At 46.3% G+C, this 17,500-nt stretch overlaps 1 protein-coding gene across 1 annotated transcript in view; it reads right to left on the reverse strand.

Annotated features, from left to right (window-relative positions):
• Window positions 1-17,500, reverse strand: part of LOC126191198 (putative phosphatidate phosphatase) — a 354,047-nt gene that overhangs the window by 89,253 nt on the left and 247,294 nt on the right. The window contains exon 6 of the mRNA XM_049931993.1: window positions 8,303-8,479. Within this exon, the coding sequence (XP_049787950.1) occupies window positions 8,303-8,479 (177 nt within the window). The remainder of the gene's footprint in view (window positions 1-8,302; window positions 8,480-17,500) is intronic.

Below are 17,500 nucleotides of genomic sequence, written 5' to 3' on the forward strand. Positions count from 1 at the left end.
CCTAGCGCAGCTGGTCGCGGCTCTGGACTCGGCATGAATCCACATCCCTGTTGCTGTCTTCCAGAAGCTCAATGACTCTCTTCCTGAACGTCTCGCAGCGGTCCACACTGCGAAAGGTGGTTATTCAGGCTTTTGGCAGCTGGCCACATCAATGTGGCCGATCGGTTCTAGGCGCTTCAGTCCGGAACCGCGCTGCTGCTACGCTCGCGGGTTCGAATGCTGCCTCGGGCATGGATGTGTGTGATGTCCTTGGGTTAGTTAGGTTTAATTAGTTCTAAGTCTAGGGGACTGATGACCTCAGATGATAAGTCCCATAGTGCTCAGAGCCATTTGAACCATTTTGAACATCAGTGTGACTGGAGAGTGTATGTTCCACCGGTATTATAAATTAGTCATCCAGAGCATTTTGGTCTAGCTTTGTGAGTTACCTTTGGTATTTGCGTGTGGTTTCCATTAACAGATAGGAATATACGAGGTGCATTCAAGTTCTAAGGCCTCCGATTATTTTTCTCCGGACTGGAAAGAGATAGAAACATGCGCATCGTTTTAAAATGAGGCCGCGTTCATTGTCAATACGTCCCAGAGATGGCAGCACCGTACGGCAGATGGAATTTTACCGCCAGCGGCGAGAATGACAACTGTTTTAAATACTTAAAATGGCGACGTTTTCTTTACTTGAACAGCGTGCAATCATTCGTTTTCTGAATTTGCGTGGTGTGAAACCAATTGAAATTCATCGACAGTTGAAGGAGACATGTGGCGATGGAGTTATGGATGTGTCGAAAGTGCGTTCGTGGGTGCGACAGTTTAATGAAGGCAGAACATCGTGTGACAACAAACCGAAACAACCTCGGGCTCGCACAAGCCGGTCTGCCGACATGATCGAGAAAGTGGAAAGAACTGTTTTGGGGAATCGCCGAATGACTGTTGAACAGATCGCCTCCAGAGTTGGCATTTCTGTGGGTTCTGTGCACACAATCCTGCATGATGACCTGAAAATGCGAAAAGTGTCATCCAGGTGGGTACCACGAATGCTGACGGACGACCACACGGCTGTCCGTGTGACATGTTGCCAAGCAATGTTGACGCACAACGACAGCATGAATGGGGCTTTCTTTTCGTCGGTTATGACAATGGATGAGACGTGGATGCCATTTTTCAATCCAGAAACAAAGCACCAGTCAGCTCAATGGAAGCACACAGATTCACCGCCACCAAAAAAATTTCGGGTAACCGCCAGTGCTGAAAAAATGGTGTCCATGTTCTGGGACAGCGAGGGCGTAATCCTTACCCATTGCGTTCCAAAGGGCACTACGGTAACAGGTGCACCCTACGAAAATGTTTTGAAGAACAAATTCCTTCCTGCACTGCAACAAAAACGTCTGGGAAGGGCTGGGCGTGTGCTGTTTCACCAAGACAACGCACCCGCACATCGAGCTAACGTTACGCAACAGTTTCTTCGTGATAACAACTTTGAAGTGATTCCTCATGCTCCCTACCCACCTGACCTGGCTCCTAGTGACTTTCGGCTTTTTCCAACAATGAAAGACAGTCTCCGTGGCTGCACATTCACCAGCCGTGCTGCTATTGCCTCAGCGATTTTCCAGTGGTCAAAACAGACTCCTAAAGAAGCCTTCGCCGCTGCCATGGAATCATGGCGTCAGCGTTGTGAAAAATGTGTACGTGTGCGGGGAGATTACGTCGAGAAGTAACGCCAGTTTCATCGATTTCGGGTGAGTAGTTAATTAGAAAAAAAATCGGAGGCCTTAGAACTTGAATGCACCTCGTACTTTACTACTGCTACACCAGACGAATCGCCCGGCCGTGGATACTCCCCATCCCGCCCCCGTCAGTGTTAGTGGTATGATTGCCCAGCGGATAGCCCATCCGAAGCTGAACGTAGATCAAGTACGGAAACAGGAAGAAGATATGCTGAACTCTGAAAAAAGAAGCAAAGTATAAATAGTGAACGGCCCAAACCCAAGATATGTAACACTGAAGATGTGTGTAAGCTATGGCGTCAGGGTTATGTTGTCACGGTGTAGGGCTATGAAGGTGTGTTCAAATCTCCCACGTGCCATTATATATACAGGGTGGTCCATTGATAGTGACCGTGCCAAACATCTCACGAAATAAGCATCAAACGAAAAAACTACAAAGAACGAAACTCGTCTAGCTTGAAGGTCGAAACCAGATGGCGCTGTGGTTGGCCCGCTAGATGGCACTGTCATAGATCAAACGGATATCACCTGCGTTTTTTTTAAAATAGGAACCACCATGTTTTATTAAATATTCGTGTAGTACGCTTTGTGATAGATGGCGCTGTAATAGTCACAAACGTGTAAGTACGTGGTATCACGTAACATTCCGCCAGCGCCGACGGTATTTGCTTCGTGATACATTACCCTTGTTGAAATGGACCGTTTACCAATTGCAGAAAAGGTCGATATCGTGTTGATGTATGGCTATTGTGATCAAAATGCCCAACGGGCGTGTGCTGTGTATGCTGCTCACTATCCTGGACGACATCATCCAATTGTCCGAACCGTTTGCCGGATAGTTACATTATTTAAGGAAACAGGAAGTGTTCAGCCACATGTGAAACGTCAACCACGACCTGCAACAAATGATGATGCCCAAGTAGGTGTTATAGCTGCTGTCGCGGCTAATCCTCACAACAATAGCAGACAAACTGTGCGAGAATCGGGAATCTCAAAAACGTCGGTGTTGAGAATGTTAGATCAACATCGACTGCACCCGTACCATATTTCTATGCACCAGGAATTGCATGGCGACGACTTTGAACGTCGTGTACAGTTCTGCCACTGGGCACAAGAGAAATTACGGGACGATGACAGATTTTTTACATCCTTTCTATTTAGCGACGAAGCATCATTCACCAACAGCGGTAACGTAAACCGGCATAATATGCACTATTGGGCAACGGAAAATCCACGATGGCTGCAACAAGAGGAACATCAGCGACCTTGGCGGGTTAATGTATGGTACGGCATTATGGGAGGAAGGATAACTGGCCCCCAATTTATCGATGGCAATCTAAATGGTGCAATGTATGCTGATTTCTTACGTAATGTTCTACTACTGTTACTACAAGATGTTTCATTGCACGACAGAATGGCGATGTGCTTCCGACATGATGGATGTCCGGCACATAGCTCGAGTGCGGTTGAAGCGGTATTCAGGAGCACATTTCATGACAGGTGGATTGGTCGTCGAAGCACCATACCATTGCCCTCACATTCACCGGATCTGACGTCCCCAGATTTCTTTCTGTGGGGAAAGTTGAAGAATATTTGCTATCGTGATCCACCGACAACGCCTGACAACATGCGTCAGCGCATTGTCAGTGCATGTGCGAACATTACGGAAGGCGAACTACTCGCTGTTGAGAGGAATGTCGTTACACGTGTTGCCAAATGCATTGAGGTTGACGGACATCATTTTGAGCTTTTATTGCATTAATGTGGTATTTACAGGTAATCACGCTGTAACAGCATGCGTTCTCAGCAATGATAAGTTCACAGAGGTACATGTATCACTATGGAACAACCGAAATAAAGTGTTCAAACGTACCTACGTTCTGTATTTTAATTTAGAAAACCTACCTGTTAGCAACTGTTCGTCTAAAACTGTGAGCCATAAGTTTGTGACTATTACAGCGCCATCTATCACAAAGCGAAAAAAGTGGTCCAACTAAAACATTCATATTTCTTTACGTACTACTCGAATATGTAATAAAAAATGGGGGTTCCTATGTAAAAAAAACGCAGTTGATATCCGTTTGACCTATGGCCGTGGCATCTAGCGGGCCAACCATAGCGCCATCTGGTTTCCCCCTTCGAGCTAGACAAGTTTCGTTCTTTGTAGCTTTTTCATTTGAGGCTTATTTCGTGAGGTATTTGGCCCGGTCACGATCAATGGACCACCACATATATATATATATATATATATATATATATATATATATATATATATATATATATATATATACTCCTGGAAATTGAAATAAGAACACCGTGAATTCATTGTCCCAGGAAGGGGAAACTTTATTGACACATTCCTGGGGTCAGATACATCACATGATCACACTGACAGAACCACAGGCACATAGACACAGGCAACAGAGCATGCACAATGTCGGCACTAGTACATTGTATATCCACCTTTCGCAGCAATGCAGGCTGCTATTCTCCCATGGAGACGATCGTAGAGATGCTGGATGTAGTCCTGTGGAACGGCTTGCCATGCCATTTCCACCTGGCGCCTCAGTTGGACCAGCGTTCGTGCTGGACGTGCAGACCGCGTGAGACGACGCTTCATCCAGTCCCAAACATGCTCAATGGGGGACAGATCCGGAGATCTTGCTGGCCAGGGTAATTGACTTACACCTTCTAGAGCACGTTGGGTGGCACGGGATACATGCGGACGTGCATTGTCCTGTTGGAACAGCAAGTTCCCTTGCCGGTCTAGGAATGGTAGAACGATGGGTTCGATGACGGTTTCGATGTACCGTGCGCTATTCAGTGTCCCCTCGACGATCACCAGTGGTGTACAGACAGTGTAGGAGATCGCTCCCCACACCATGATGCCGGGTGTTGGCCCTGTGTGCCTCGGTCGCATGCAGTCCTGATTGTGGCGCTCACCTGCACGGCGCCAAACACGCATACGACCATCATTGGCACCAAGGCAGAAGCGACTCTCATCGCTGAAGACGACACGTCTCCATTCGTCCCTCCATTCACGCCTGTCGCGACACCACTGGAGGCGGGCTGCACGATGTTGGGGCGTGAGCGGAAGACGGCCTAACGGTGTGCGGGACCGTAGCCCAGCTTCATGGAGACGGTTGCGAATGGTCCTCGCCGATACCCCAGGAGCAACAGTGTCCCTAATTTGCTGGGAAGTGGCGGTGCGGTCCCCTACGGCACTGCGTAGATCCTACGGTCTTGGCGTGCATCCGTGCGTCGCTGCGGTCCGGTCCCAGGTCGACGGGCACGTGCACCTTCCGCCGACCACTGGCGACAACATCGATGTACTGTGGAGACCTCACGCCCCACGGGTTGAGCAATTCGGCGGTACGTCCACCCGGCCTCCCGCATGCCCACTATACGCCCTCGCTCAAAGTCCGTCAACTGCACACACGGTTCACGTCCACGCTGTCGCGGCATGCTACCAGTGTTAAAGACTGCGATGGAGCTCCGTATGCCACGGCAAACTGGCTGACACTGACGGCGGCGGTGCACAAATGCTGCGCAGCTAGCGCCATTCGACGGCCAACACCGCGGTTCCTGGTGTGTCCGCTGTGGCGTGCGTGTGATCATTGCTTGTACAGCCCTCTCGCAGTGTCCGGAGCAAGTATGGTGGGTCTGACACACCTGTGTCTATGTGTTCTTTTCTCCATTTCCAGGAGTGTGTATACTTATGAGATGTCCGTCCGGTCATTGACGTGCCTGTTCGCTGTATTCAAATTTGTGCTTCTGCGTGGTGTGACGTCCGTTTGCAACAACTAAGTGTAAGGACTGGACCTCAAGACGCGCCTACCTCCTATTCGTTCTGTACAAGTACACATGTTACGAGTCTTGCGTTCTGTTTTGGAAGTTTTGACTCCGTTCATTAGCTATTATGTATCTGTGAGAGGACTATGCAGCATCTCCCATGCTCTCACTGTTCATCCTATTTACTTCAGGGTAATATATTATCACCACATGACTCATATTCTAAAACCAATGTATAGCGTGACAATTGCCAACACTACAGAAGGAGAAAACACACTTCAAATGACCGGATTAAAAGTTTATAGTTTTTCTCAAAAAAAATAAAAAAAAAAAAGGAGGGACACGAGAGAGATTTGAACACGCAACTCCCACGTCGCAGTCTGTCACCATGACCACACAACTACGACCCCATTATCCTTGTGATTTAGTTTGTGTTGTTTATCTTTGCTTGGACCGCTCCCTGATTCGATTTTGCTTCTTTTTTTCACAGTTCAGTACACCTCCTTTCTGTTTTAATGCTTGATGTGTGTTCAGTTTTTGACGAGCTGTCCACTGGACTACATCTGAGAGGGTAGGGATGGGGAGCTTCCCTTGTCAGTGCTAGCCGCGCTCCGGCAGGTTGCCAGTTCTTTTAACGAATTTGAAAGCAATATTTTATCTGCAGATTCTAAAAATAACCCCAAAAAATGTTGGTCGTCCGTGAATTCTATGAACGCTACAAATAATTCAATACCTTCTCTTGCTGACAGTACGGATAATGTAACTGATAATGATAAACACAAGGCCGAAATTCTAAACCTAGCTTTCAAAAACTCGTTTACGGTAGAGGACTGCAGCGCCATCCAATTATCGAACAAACGAAAGGATGGCTGGCATAGTGTTTAGTGTATCTGGGACAGTAAAACATTTAAGATCCTTAGACGCCAAGACGGCATCTGGCCCAGACGGTATTCCCGTAAGATTTTGTGTTCACTATGCTACAAATATAGCACCATTCTTACCCATCATCTATCAGAGATCATTGGAACAGCGGAAAGTTCCACGGGAATGGAAGAAGGCCCAGGTCATAGCAATCCATAAAAAGGGTAGAAAATCGGATGCACATAATTACCGACCAATTTAACTGACATCGATTTGTTGTAGAATCATGGAACATATTTTGTGTTCAGACATAAAGACCTTTCTAGACTCTGAGAAGCTCATCTGCAGAAACCAACACGGTTTTAGGAAACAGCGGTCATGCGAGACACAGCTGGCCCTCTTTGTGCATGATATACAGCTGGCTCTAGATACCGGCTTCCAGGTTGATGCGATATTTCTCGACTTTCGAAAGGCGTTAGAGTCAGTTCCGCACTGTTGCTTGCTACAAAACGTGAGCGCTTATCCGATGACATATTCGGTTGGATAGAAAGTTTTCTAACAGACAGGGAGCAGTATGTCGTCCTGAACTTCAGCAGAAGCAAGCGTAACTTTAGGTGTGCCCCAGGGCACCGTAATAGGTCCTCTGCTTTTTACGATTTACATAAACGATCTGGTTGCTGGTACTGACAGCTGCCTGAGACTGTTTGCTGATGATGCTATAGTCTACAGGAAAGTAGTATCACACGAAAGTTGTGAACAAATCAATGAGGATTTGCAGAAAATAAATGTGTGATGTAATGAGTGGCAATTATCTCTCAATATTAGTAAGTGTAACCTACTGCGTATAACAAGGCGAAAATCCCCATTAATATATGAGTACAAAATAAATACCCAGTCTTTGAAAGCGGTAACGTCCATCAAGTATCTGGGTGTGACTATTCGAAATGATCTCAAATGGAATGACCAGATTACACAAGTAACGGGTAAGACGAACTCTAGATTGTGGTTTATTGGTAGGATCCTGAAGCGATGCAGTCCTTCAACAAAGGAAATAGCTTACAATACGTTACTTCGTCTAGTCTTAGAGTATTGTTGGTCTGTGTGGGACGCTTTCCTGTTGGGTCTGATTCAACAGTTTGAGAAGGTCCAAAGAAGAGCGGCAAGATTCGTGACTGGTACATTTAGCCATCGCGAGAGCGATACAAATCTCATAGAAAGTCTGAAGGGGGACACACGGCGAGCCAAACAGAAGGGGCTGCTCACTAAATTCCGAAATGCGATCTTCACCGAGGATGTAGAGCATATATTATTACCACCAACTTCCAAATCGCGCAATGATCACCATTCAAAGATAAGGGAAATAAGAGCTCGTACTGAGGCGTTCAGTCTTTTTTCCCTCGCGCGATCCGCGAGTGGAACAGAGGGTTGACGGGGGGGGGGGGGGGAGGAAGACTTGCCGGCCGCGGTGGTCTAGCGGTTCTGGCGCTGCAGTCCGGAACCGCGCGGGACTGCTACGGTCGCAGGTTCGAATCCTGCCTCGGGCATGGGTGTTGTGTGATGTCCTTAGGTTAGTTAGGTTTAAGTAGTTCTAAGTTCTAGGGGACTTATGACCTAAGATGTTGAGTCCCATAGTGCTCAGAACCATTTGAACCATTTTTTTTTTTTTTTTTTTGAGGAAGACTTTGGCGCGAATTGTGCCCTCCGCCACACACCGCTTGGTGGCTAGTGCAGTATATATGTAGATGTAGATGTAGCCAGCTAAAACGAGGGTAGGGTATCCGCTTACATATGCTTCTGAGATCCCGTCAAGTTAGAAAAGAGTTCAAATCTGACGTAGAAAATACTGCGCTCCGAACTTCAACTGAGGCACTGAGCGTTCGTGTAGTGCAGTGGCAAGCCGGCAGCAGCAGTGAATATGAAGTGCTTACCGTGAGGATGGCGGTGGCGGTGCCTATGGAGGATCCGGCGAGGACGTCGCTCCAGTGGTGCATGTAGTCGGAGACCCTGGAGAGGGCGCAGCACCAGGCCGCCAGGAAGAGCACGAACTGCAGCAGGTGGCGCGGCAGCGTCGCAGCCCACGGGCCGCCCGTGCGCCCGATGTAGATCTGCGGGCACACCGGCGTCTGCGTCACCGAATGCCTAAACGCTCACCCAGTCCCAGCTGCAGGTTGCTTCCAGGAGCGACAAAAGTTCTTCACTACTTCATATAATCACTGGAAGAATTTAAAAACTTAAAATGCTATCATACTCTACTCATTAAGACCTATAGCCTTACGCCAGACGTTTAACACAATAAGACAAACATTTAAGTTACGTATTATGCTATGTCTTGAAGTAGCATAGTTCACGAGGCACAAATTACTCAGACTATATGTGGTGTCACCGCCAGACACCACACTTGCTAGGTGGTAGCTTTTAAATCGGCCGCGGTCCGCTAGTATACGTCGGACACGCGTGTCGCCACTTTCAGTAATTGCAGACCGAGCGCCGCCACACGGCAGGTCTAGAGACACTTCCTAGAACTCGCCCCAGTTGTACAGCCGACGTTGCTAGCCATGGTTCACTGAGAATTACGCTCTCATTTGCCTAGACGATAGTTAGCATAGCCTTCAGCTAAATTTGCTACGACCTAGCAAGGCGCCATTACCAGTATAGATATTGAGATTCTATTAATGTATCATCAAGAGCGATGTTCTACAAATGTGGATTAAATTTAAGTATTCCAGAAGCTACGTACTTTTCTTTATAGCATTCATTACGTATCCTGTTTCAGACCTCACGCCAGCCTGCGTGAGTTTAAGCGCGTGCCTTTCGGCTTCCCCTCATTGTGTCTAGGCTGTCTTGTCTAGACACAACACTATATTCACGCAGTATTTGAGAATGCAAAGAGCACTTAGACATTTCCAACAAACTTTACACATAATTCCACATCCCTTCTAATTTTTTTCTCTCTGACAACCCACTCCCCACCCATCAGCGAAAAAAAAATTATCGCTTATTCATTTTCACTATGTTGTTGTTGTTGTGGTCTTCAGTCCTGAGACTGGTTTGATGCAGCTCTCCATGCTACTCTATCCTGTGCAAGCTTCTTCATCTCCCAGTACTTACTGCAACCTACATCCTTCTGAATCATTTAAAACGTTACGCCTGCCGTTCAGGTTTTACCACACACTTAGTGAAAATACAACCTAAGGATGTGGGTTACATTTTCACTAAGTGTGTAGTAAAACCTGAACGGCAGGCGTAACGTTTTAAATGATTACTTCTTTACTACTGACTCTGTTCGCATTACATTTTGGAATCAAAATGGTTCAAATGGCTCTGAGCACTATGGGACTCAACTGCTGAGGTCATTAGTCCCCTAGAAATTAGAACTAGTTAAACCTAACTAACCTAAGGACTTCACAAACATCCATGCCCGAGGCAGGATTCGAACCTGCGACCGTAGCGGTCTTGCGGTTCCAGACTGCAGCGCCTTTAACCGCACGGCCACTTCGGCCGGCTTTTGGAATCAGTATCCTAATATACCACTTAATATCCCTGTAAAATTATATCATTGTAGAACGCATACCCTGAAGCGCCAAAGAAACTGGTGTAGGCAAGCATATTCAAATACAGAAATATTTAAACAATGTTAGAAATGGGAAGTTGCTAATATTTTTGTTTTACAAATCTGCGACTCAGCAACTCCGGTACAGATCACTTTATTTATGAAAATACAAAGTACAGTCTCCAACAAACTTTACATATTCACATACTCCTTTACCTTTACACCAAATGAACAGACTCATTAACAGATATTTTTCTTTTGTTACGAGTATACAATGACAAGGCAGAGGTAGACATATAAGCAGATTTACCAAAGTCTTTATTAGCAAGTTCTGCTATATGGTAAGTGCGGTAAGCAATAATGTCTCTGTCTACAAAACTTTCAAGTCCACCAACACTAGGTACTCCACTACCACCTCGTACAATGGCTACAGTCAGCCAACCATTACCATGTGAAAAAGAATCATTCCATCCTCGATTTTTCATTGTTTGAGATATTTAAACAGACACATTACGGTGCTGCGATGCGCAACGTCTATATAAGACAACAAGCGTCTGACGCAGTTGTTAGATCGGTTACTGCTGCTACAATAGTAGGTTATCAAGATTGAAGTGGATTTGAACGTGGTGTTACAGTCGGCGTACGAGCGATGGGTCACAGCATCTCAGAGGCATCGATGAAGTGGGGGTTTTCCCGTACGACCATTTTACGAGAGTACCGTGAATATCAGGAATCCAGTAAAACATCAAATCTCCGACATCGCTGCGGTTGGAAATAGGTCCTGCAAGAACGGGACCAACGACGAATGAAGAGAATTGTTCAACGTGACAGAAGTGCAACCCTTCTTCAAATTGCTGCAGATTTCAATGCTCGTCCATCAACAAGTGTCCGCGTGCTAACCACTCAACGAAACGTCATCGATATGGGATTTCGGAGCCTAAGCCCCACTCATGTACCCTTGATGACTGCACGACACAAAGGTTTACGCCTCGCCTGGGCCCGTCAACAACGACATTGGACTGTTGATGACTGCAAACATGTTGCCTGATCGGACGAGTCTCGTTTCAAATTGCATCGAGCGGATGGGCATGTACAGGTATGGAAGCAACCTCATGAGTCCATGGACGCTCCAAATCAGCAGGGGACTGTTCAGGCTGGTGGAGGATCTGTCATGGTGTGGGGCGTGTGCAGTTGCATTGATATGGGACCCCTGTTACATCTAGATACGCGTCCTTCATGTCTGGTCACCTGCATCTATTCATGTCCATTGTGCATTCCGACGGACATGGGCAATTCCAGCAGGAGAATGCGACACCCTACACGTCCAGAATTGCTACGAGTGGCTCCAGGAGTTTCTGAGTTTAAACACTTCTGAGTTTAAACACTTCTGAGTTTAAACACTTCTGAATTTAAACACTTCCGCTCGCAGCCAAACATGCCACATGAACATTATTGTGCATATCTGGGATGCCTTGCAACTTACTCCTCAGGAGAGATTTCCATCCCCTCGTACTCTTACGGATTTATGCACAGCCCTGCAAAATTAAAGGGGTCAATTCCATCCGGCACTACTTCATACATTAGTCGAGTCCATGCCACGTCATCTTGCGCGGTACTTCTGTTTGCTCGCTGGGGGTCCTACACAGTATTAGGCATGTGTACAGTTTCTTTGTCTGTTACTGTAGTTCAGGTGATACGACGTCATAAAAATTGAGATATGTGAAAAACTAGGGTTTTGCGTCTTCAGCCATAAAGTTTTTACATGAATAACATAAACTCTTTAACATATTGACTCTTTCGCAAAGCAATCAGACGTTGTTTGAAGCCGTTTTATTCACGGGAGCTAGATTCTTTGCAAACAGGGTTTTGTTGCGGTGTTGAGTACTCAATCAAAACTTTCTCTCCTTGTATTACAACTTTTCGTATCTTCTCCTGTGTTGTGTTCTTGGTAGAGACTAATGCTTTCTGTGAGGATGTTGTCAGTTTCAATATTATTTGGTTGGCGGTTTTCCATAAAACATAACAAATAGCTGTCCAGGCATGTTTGGGTAAATGGGAAAAAACGAATACTTTATTCTTCGCGGAAACGGAGTTTTAAAACTCAAATTTAATTCTGAGGTACGTGCAAAACTGCGTGAACAGGAGCTTCTGATCCCAATAGGAAGGCCAGCGGCCGAATGTGTCATGAAATGAGTGAAATACTTGTAGTCCAAACAAACATATAAACGATACGTATTACAGAAATGTATGTATGTAGGTTTCACATGTCCTCCTAAACCACTGGATAGATTTTAACGAAACTTCTTTCATATCATTTACTATGCCTAAAGAAGCACTGTGTGTGCTCCCTGCCGCCGTTGGATAAGCAGCTGCAGCAGCAAGTCGTATACTCCTAGCTCACTCATTTGTTACATAGTTTAATTCTTAATTTCTTTGCGTGTTTTTGGTACTTGCATTGTTTAATTCATAAATTTCGGGCGTATTATAGTATTTGAGAGTTGTAGCATCACGTTTTAGTACTCGAATAGTGTTAAATCGCGTAGTCTCCTTCCGCCGCCGAGCAGTGTGTCAGCAGTGCACAAGTGGCAGCATTACTGCATTTACTAGGCAATCTTGTATTTTAATAACCGCTTCAATTTTGTGTCGTTTTGTTTGCGCTCTCTGTAGATTAGTTCAGACGTTCTTTGCACAGTTTTTAGCATGGATAGGGACTGCAACTGCTGTGTTCGGATGCAGGCTGAGTTGGCATCCCTTCGCTCCCAGCTTCAGGCAGTGTTGGCTTCGGTCACACAGCTTGAGGCTGTTGCCAATGGGCATCACTGTGGGGGTCCGGATGGGGGTTTGTCGGGGACGGCCAGCTCGTCCCACGCATCCCCCGATCGGACTACGACTGTGGTTGCCCGGGATACTGCCCGCATTGAGGCTGATCCCTCACCTGTGGTAGAGTGGGAGGTCGTCTCAAGGTGTGGCAGGGGGCGAAAGACATTCCGGAGGGCTGAACGGAAGGCCTCTCCAGTTTGTCTGACGAACCGGTTTCAGGCTCTGTCTCAGGCTGATACTGATCTTCAGCCTGACATGGCTGCTTGTCCTGTTCCAGAGGTTGCCCCTCAGTCTGCAAGATCCGGGCAGTCGCAGAGGGTGGGCTTACTGGTAGTTGGGAGCTCCAACGTCAGGCGCGTAATGGGGCCCCTTAGGGATATGGCAGCAAGGGAGGGGAAGAAAACCAAAGTGCACTCCGTGTGCATACCGGGGGGAGTCATTCCAGATGTGGAAAGGGTCCTTCCGGATGCCATGAAGGGTACAGGGTGCACCCATCTGCAGGTGGTCGCTCATGTCGGCACCAATGATGTGTGTCGCTATGGATCGGAGGAAATCCTCTCTGGCTTCCGGCGGCTATCTGATTTGGTGAAGACTGCCAGTCTCGCTAGCGGGATGAAAGCAGAGCTCACCATCTGCAGCATCGTCGACAGGACTGACTGCGGACCTTTGGTACAGAGCCGAGTGGAGGGTCTGAATCAGAGGTTGAGACGGTTCTGCGACCATGTGGGCTGCAGATTCCTCGACTTGCGCCATAGGGTGGTGGGGTTTCGGGTTCCGCTGGATAGGTCAGGAGTCCACTACACGCAACAAGCGGCTACACGGGTAGCAGGGGTTGTGTGGCGTGGGCTGGGCGGTTTTTTAGGTTAGATGGCCTCGGGCAAGTGCAGAAAGGGCAACAGCCTCAACGGGTGCGGGGCAAAGTCAGGACATGCGGGGACCAAGCAGCAATCGGTATTGTAATTGTAAACTGTCGAAGCTGCGTTGGTAAAGTACCGGAACTTCAAGCGCTGATAGAAAGCACCGAAGCTGAAATCGTTATAGGTACAGAAAGCTGGCTGAAGCCAGAGATAAATTCTGCCGAAATTTTTACAAAGGCACAGACGGTGTTTAGAAAGGATAGATTGCATGCAACCGGTGGCGGAGTGTTCGTCGCTGTTAGTAGTAGTTTATCCTGTAGTGAAGTAGAAGTGGATAGTTCCTGTGAATTATTATGGGTGGAGGTTACACTCAACAACCGAGCAAGGTTAATAATTGGCTCCTTTTACCGACCCCCCGACTCAGCAGCATTAGTGGCAGAACAACTGAGAGAAAATTTGGAATACATTTCACATAAATTTTCTCAGCATGTTATGGTCTTAGGTGGAGATTTCAATTTACCAGATATAGACTGGGACACTCAGATGTTTAGGACGGGTGGTAGGGACAGAGCATCGAGTGACATTATACTGAGTGCACTATCCGAAAATTACCTCGAGCAATTAAACAGAGAACCGACTCGTGGAGATAACATCTTGGACCTACTGATAACAAACAGACCCGAACTTTTCGACTCTGTAAGTGCAGAACAGGGAATCAGTGATCATAAGGCCGTTGCAGCATCCCTGAATATGGAAGTTAATAGGAATATAAAAAAAGGGAGGAAGGTTTATCTGTTTAGCAAGAGTAATAGAAGGCAGATTTCAGACTACCTAACAGATCAAAACGAAAATTTCTGTTCCGACACTGACAATGTTGAGTGTTTATGGAAAAAGTTCAAGGCAACCGTTAAATGCGTTTTAGACAGGTACGTGCCGAGCAAAACTGTGAGGGACGGGAAAAACCCACCGTGGTACAACAACAAAGTTAGGAAACTACTGCGAAAGCAAAGAGAGCTTCACTCCAAGTTTAAACGCAGCCAAAACCTCTCAGACAAACAGAAGCTAAACGATGTCAAAGTTAGCGTAAGGAGGGCTATGCGTGAAGCGTTCAGTGAATTCGAAAGTAAAATACTAGGTACCGACTTGACAGAAAATCCTAGGAAGTTCTGGTCTTACGTTAAATCAGTAAGTGGCTCGAAACATCATGTCCAGACACTCTGGGATGATGATGGCATTGAAACAGAGGATGACAAGCGTAAAGCTGAAATACTAAACACCTTTTTCCAAAGCTGTTTCACAGAGGAAGACCGCACTGCAGTTCCTTCTCTAAATCCTCGCACCAACGAAAAAATGGCTGACATTGAAATAAGTGTCCAAGGAATAGAAAAGCAACTGGAATCACTCAACAGAGGAAAGTCCACTGGACCTGACGGGATACCAATTCGATTCTACACAGAGTACGCGAAAGAACTTGCCCCCCTTCTAACAGCCGTGTACCGCAAGTCTCTAGAGGAACAGAAGGTTCCAAATGATTGGAAAAGAGCACAGGTAGTCCCAGTCTTCAAGAAGGGTCGTCGAGCAGATGCGCAAAACTATAGACCTATCTCTCTGACGTCGATCTGTTGTAGAATTTTAGAACATGTCTTTTGCTCGAGTATCATGTCGTTTTTGGAAACTCAGAATCTACTATGTAGGAATCAACATGGATTCCGGAAACAGCGATCGTGTGAAACCCAACTCGCATTATTTGTTCATGAAACCCAGAAAATGTTAGATACAGGCTCCCAGGTAGATGCCATTTTCCTTGACTTCCGGAAGGCGTTCGATACAGTTCCGCACTGTCGTCTGATAAACAAAGTAAGAGCCTACGGAATATCAGCCCAGCTGTGTGGCTGGATTGAAGAGTTTTTAGCAAACAGAACACAGCATGTTGTTCTCAATGGAGAGACATCTACAGACGTTAAAGTAACCTCTGGCGTGCCACAGGGGAGTGTTATGGGACCATTGCTTTTCACAATATATATAAATGACCTAGTAGATAGTGTCGGAAGTTCCATGCGGCTTTTCGCGGATGATGCTGTAGTATACAGAGAAGTTGCAGCATTAGAAAATTGTAGCGAAATGCAGGAAGATCTGCAGCGGATAGGCACTTGGTGCAGGGAGTGGCAACTGACCCTTAACATAGACAAATGTAATGTATTGCGAATACATAGAAAGAAGGATCCTTTATTGTATGATTATATGATAGCGGAACAAACACTGGTAGCAGTTACTTCTGTAAAATATCTGGGAGTATGCGTGCGGAACGATTTGAAGTGGAATGATCATATAAAATTAATTGTTGGTAAGGCGGGTACCAGGTTGAGATTCATTGGGAGAGTCCTTAGAAAATGTAGTCCATCAACAAAGGAGGTGGCTTACAAAACACTCGTTCGACCAATACTTGAGTATTGCTCATCAGTGTGGGATCCGTACCAGATCGGGTTGACGGAGGAGATAGAGAAGATCCAAAGAAGAGCGGCGCGTTTCGTCACAGGGTTATTTGGTAACCGTGATAGCATTACGGAGATGTTTAACAAACTCAAGTGGCAGACTCTGCAAGAGAGGCGCTCTGCATCGCGGTGTAGCTTGCTCGCCAGGTTTCGAGAGGGTGCGTTTCTGGATGAGGTATCGAATATATTGCTTCCCCCTACTTATACCTCCCGAGGAGATCACGAATGTAAAATTAGAGATATTAGAGCGCGCACAGAGGCTTTCAGACAGTCGTTCTTCCCGCGAACCATACGCGACTGGAACAGGAAAGGGAGATAATGACAGTGGCACGTAAAGTGCCCTCCGCCACACACCGTTGGGTGGCTTGCGGAGTATAAATGTAGATGTAAATGTAGATGTAGATGTAGAACCACGTACCTTCAATGTGGAGGTGGTGGGGGTGTGAACGGTATGATATAGAAATATAACTAGGGAATATCTGGAACAATTTTAACACAATTTTCTACACACGTGACCCACAACTTTTATTACAAAAATACTGTGTGGGTGATATGCTTCCACGTACTACCCCTTCGTGTAGGTGTGGGTGACACGCCGTGACGTGTAAAAATGTCTGGTAACGAGCTATAAATAGTGTAGGGGTTTGGATAGGCGCTTTGTTGACAGCTATGATGACGTTTCGGCTCTACGTGTGTGTGTGTGTGTGTGTGTGTGTTTGTGTGTCTGTGTGTGTGTTTGTGTGAGTGAGTGAGTGAGTGAGAGGGGAGAGAGAGAGAGAGAGAGAGAGAGAGAGAGAGAGAGAGAGAGAGTGGAGTGCAAATACAGTGACATAAAAGGTGATCTTTGTAACGCCAAAAGTAATTTCTGCCATACTGGGCACACGCATCGCTTGCAATCTGGAAAAACTTACTGTAACTCTAAGACCTCCCCCCTTCCCCCCTCCTAGCACAATCGATACGATATGCCATTCAACTTCTAAAGACTATTAGTCAAATGTATATGTAAAAGGGCAAAGAAATATCTCTCTACTTCATAAGCCACTAAAAGGCATTTAATAGAAAGCAGTGGGATAAGGTGATGGGTATCTAGAAGGGAGAGGGAGTGACGTGTACGGAGACAAGACTAAATGTGAATCTGCACTTGACCCAGAAGGGTTACACATAGGAAATGAGACCTCGAAAGACAGCGAGATCAGAAGAGGGGTCAGATAGGGATGTTGTCTCTCTCCTGTTTTTTAACATTTGTTTGGAGAAAATAGTGAAAAGTCTTTCGGATGGGAAAAGAGGGGTCGGGATAGGTGAACGGAGAACAGAATGCATAAGACTCGTAAAAGACGTGGTTATTCCTGCAGAAAATGAAGAGACACTGATTCAGATGCTAAATGGCCTGAACGAAGCATGTGTAGC

This window comes from Schistocerca cancellata, chromosome 6 (assembly GCF_023864275.1).
Source record: "Schistocerca cancellata isolate TAMUIC-IGC-003103 chromosome 6, iqSchCanc2.1, whole genome shotgun sequence".
NCBI classification, from domain to species: domain Eukaryota; kingdom Metazoa; phylum Arthropoda; class Insecta; order Orthoptera; family Acrididae; genus Schistocerca; species Schistocerca cancellata.